General features: G+C 36.6%; 1 protein-coding gene across 1 annotated transcript; it reads left to right on the top strand.

Moving 5' to 3' along the window:
* Positions 1–2,115: 2,115 nt before the first annotated feature.
* LOC118349659 lies at positions 2,116–2,715 on the top strand. Its single transcript, XM_035695172.1, has one exon. It carries the CDS (start codon positions 2,116–2,118, stop codon positions 2,713–2,715), a length of 600 nt encoding a protein of 199 aa, XP_035551065.1.
* Positions 2,716–3,129: the final 414 nt, after the last annotated feature.

Raw genomic sequence — 3,129 nt, 5'->3', positions numbered from 1 at the left:
GGTTTTTTATCAAACCACTAGATCTGAATTTTCCTTGAAGTAAATCATCAAGAAAAAATATCATATGCTTCATATTCAAGTTCTAAAACAAATCTAAGCATCAAACCTAAGATCACATGGCAAAAATTGCATAAAAACACAAATCCATCCGTGAGCCTCAAGTATAAGACCTAACCAGACCTTTGCATGCATAAAAATTCATATCTTAAAGATCAATACCATAAATTTTTAAAATAACATTATAAAAAATAGATCAACACCTAAGCTTTCCCAAACAGAAACTATTTTCATACCCCAAGTTTCCAACTTTCTTGATCTATGCAAAACTCTTATAAAAAACTTTTAACATGCAAAAATCTTCTTCAAACTTGCAAGTTAACATGTTAACTACAAACCATAAAAAAACCATACCAAGATCTTGCCAAGAACATCATCAAAAAAATTAAAGAACCACACACTGTCCAGTTTATCACCCAGTATGACCTTCGCAATCAAAACCTCATTAAAAATCACACAAAATATACCATTGGAAACTATACTTGTAAAGGAACAAGTTATGTGAAGAAATATTTATGAGAATATACCTATAAAAGCTTCAAAAAAGTTGAGAAAAAAAGGCCAGAAAAACTATCTAAAGCTTCTCCTTAAGTTCTCTCCAATAAAGTGTTTTAAAAGTGACAAAAGACTAATGGAATGGCCATGGACGACACTTATATTGCTGGAGGGGTTGAGAAGGGATGTGAGGGTAACTTTTTGGTGATGGGTTGTCAGCCAAAAGTGATGAAAACTATATGCCATACTGCCCATAGTTTTGGGTTACCGTTGGCCAAGAAGGGTGATGGTTTTGAGGTTGCTTGTTTGGCCTCTCATCCAAGCACTATTTGGGGCTAACTTGGGCAGTGAAAGGATACTCATGAAAAGGAGAAAATTCCTCTAGAAGATTTGCATTCGTGGTGCAATTTTGTTGGCCTTAATGGGCCTAAACCGATTAGGTCTCATTTTTGTTTTCAATAGGACTTGGTTCTGGATTTCGGTTACTATCATACCAAAATCTAATTTTTCTTGACCCAATAAAAATACTATGGTATAAAACAATAAATAAGGGTACGATGGCATGAATTTGAATGGTTAATAGCATGAGGAAGTGATTTAATCAAGTGATTAAACACTAATCTAAAACTGGTAATCATTAGGATTTGGGGTAACCATTTGGGATGTGGGGAAATCATTTAGGGTTTCAATTGGAACCCATGTATTCGGGGTTTCATTAGGGTTAAAACCCTTTTTGGTTTGGCACAAAAATTAATGCTTAGATGGAATAGTGTTTGGCTTAGGTGGCATCACAATGCTTGATTCTCCTTCCTTTCCTTCACATTTCCATCTCATGATTCCTCTTGGTGTCAAGTGTCCTATACTATTCATCAATTTTGGTTAAGATCTTGCCAAGTGTCTAAATGAAACTTCTCCGGACTGATTTGGATGTTCCACACTGCAATCTGAAAACAACTGGACTTTGTGCTAACACTGGTGTTACTATTCACTTTGAAAATGGTGAAAATAACTTTGCACTATAAAATCCTAAATAATCCTAAGAAACAAGGAGCATACTTTGCTTAATGAAATCTCAATCCTAAGTGCCTTGAACAAATCAAAACATGTTTTTGAACAGTTGTTGTTTGGAAAACAAAAACTCGTTTTATTACTCCGTAAAATCCTAATTATTCATCTAAGACTAATGGCATAGACTGTTCCTCATCCTCACATTCCTAAGTATCTCAAATAAATAAAAAATGAATTAATGATACCTAAGTGGGCCAAAAACTTACTATGCTGACAGATTCAAACTTACGCAATTGTTCAATTCGTGTGACCTATTCAGAGGTTTCATGATGTTCCTAAAACTTAGATAAATTCATCCATTGAATTTCTAGTAGGCTATTACAACAAATATGATACTTGACTTTAGTTAGTTAGTTAGTTAAAAATTTTAAGAGTGTAGCGTAAACCATAGATTGTTCGATCATTCCAACATGAGTTAAAGTATCCTAGTACCATGCGAGTACCCTATTTGACTCGGGTGCATCCCAATCATTCGTATACACTACATTCACTAGGATGAGTGGTCTTCAGGCAGAGCTAATGCAGCAAAAGGTTTCAGTAGCGTTAACTAACGAAGAGACGGTGTTTTGCACCAAAATGATTGTAGAGTGTCCTTTGGAGATAAACAATGTTATCTCGAAAGTGGATCTGTTAGTTTTTGTGTTTTTAGGTCTCAACATTATCTTAGGCATGGATTGGTTATTTAGGCATTTTGCTAGTATAAATTGCCAGCAAAGGACAGTGACATCTCGAATGCCCGGAATGGAAGATAATAGAGTATTCTGGGGCAATATGTTACAATCAATGCCGAGAATGATTACCTCACTACAAGCAAAGAATGAGTTGGCGAGCGGGTTTAAAGCCTATTTAGTACACTTAGTACATAAGAAGAAAGAGTCTACGGAGGTACGATGTATACTAGTAATAAGGAATTTCCCAAAAGTGTGGGGGGAATTGCCAGAATTACCACCTCCTAGGGAACTTAGGTTTTTGATTGAGTTGGAACCCGGGATAGTTTTAGTGCATAAGGCACCTTACAGGATGACTCCAATCAAGTTGAAAGAGCTAAAGAGTTGTGACTCTCCTAGACCCCGCTTGGGATTGGACGGTGTCTGAAGTATCGGGACATGCAACTCAAGGTTACACACACCTCGTGTTTGACAATTATGTTAGGGACATTGATCAAGTCCCTAAATACAAAGGTCCTCTAGCTTGCCTATCCTTGTAATGACCGATAACACCTTCTCTTCTTGCTTGGTCTTGGGATGATTATGACAATGAAGTGTCCCTAGGTTAATGGAGGTTTGGTGTTTAGTGGTGGAAAAGATGAATGTACTGATGATGATGTATTGGGGTGATCTAAAAGATGTACTTGTGAGTATGATGCAATGTGGCACGGCTTGATGTTTTTCATTGAAGGTGGTGCCTCTTGGGTGGTGATTAGGGTTTGGATGTGAACTAAGGCTAGGGTTTGGAAGATGGAAGATGACATTCTACAATGTAGAAGGTGATTAGGTTGCCTACGATTTT

The sequence above is a fragment of the Juglans regia genome, chromosome 10 (genome assembly GCF_001411555.2).
Source record: "Juglans regia cultivar Chandler chromosome 10, Walnut 2.0, whole genome shotgun sequence".
Taxonomy (NCBI): domain Eukaryota; kingdom Viridiplantae; phylum Streptophyta; class Magnoliopsida; order Fagales; family Juglandaceae; genus Juglans; species Juglans regia.
This window is presented reverse-complemented; position numbering and strand designations above follow the sequence as displayed.

Coding starts and splice junctions, on each gene's coding strand:
- LOC118349659 (XM_035695172.1), top strand. CDS start 2,116: ATGAGTGGTCTTCAGGCAGAGCTAATGCAGCAAAAGGTTTCAGTAGCG.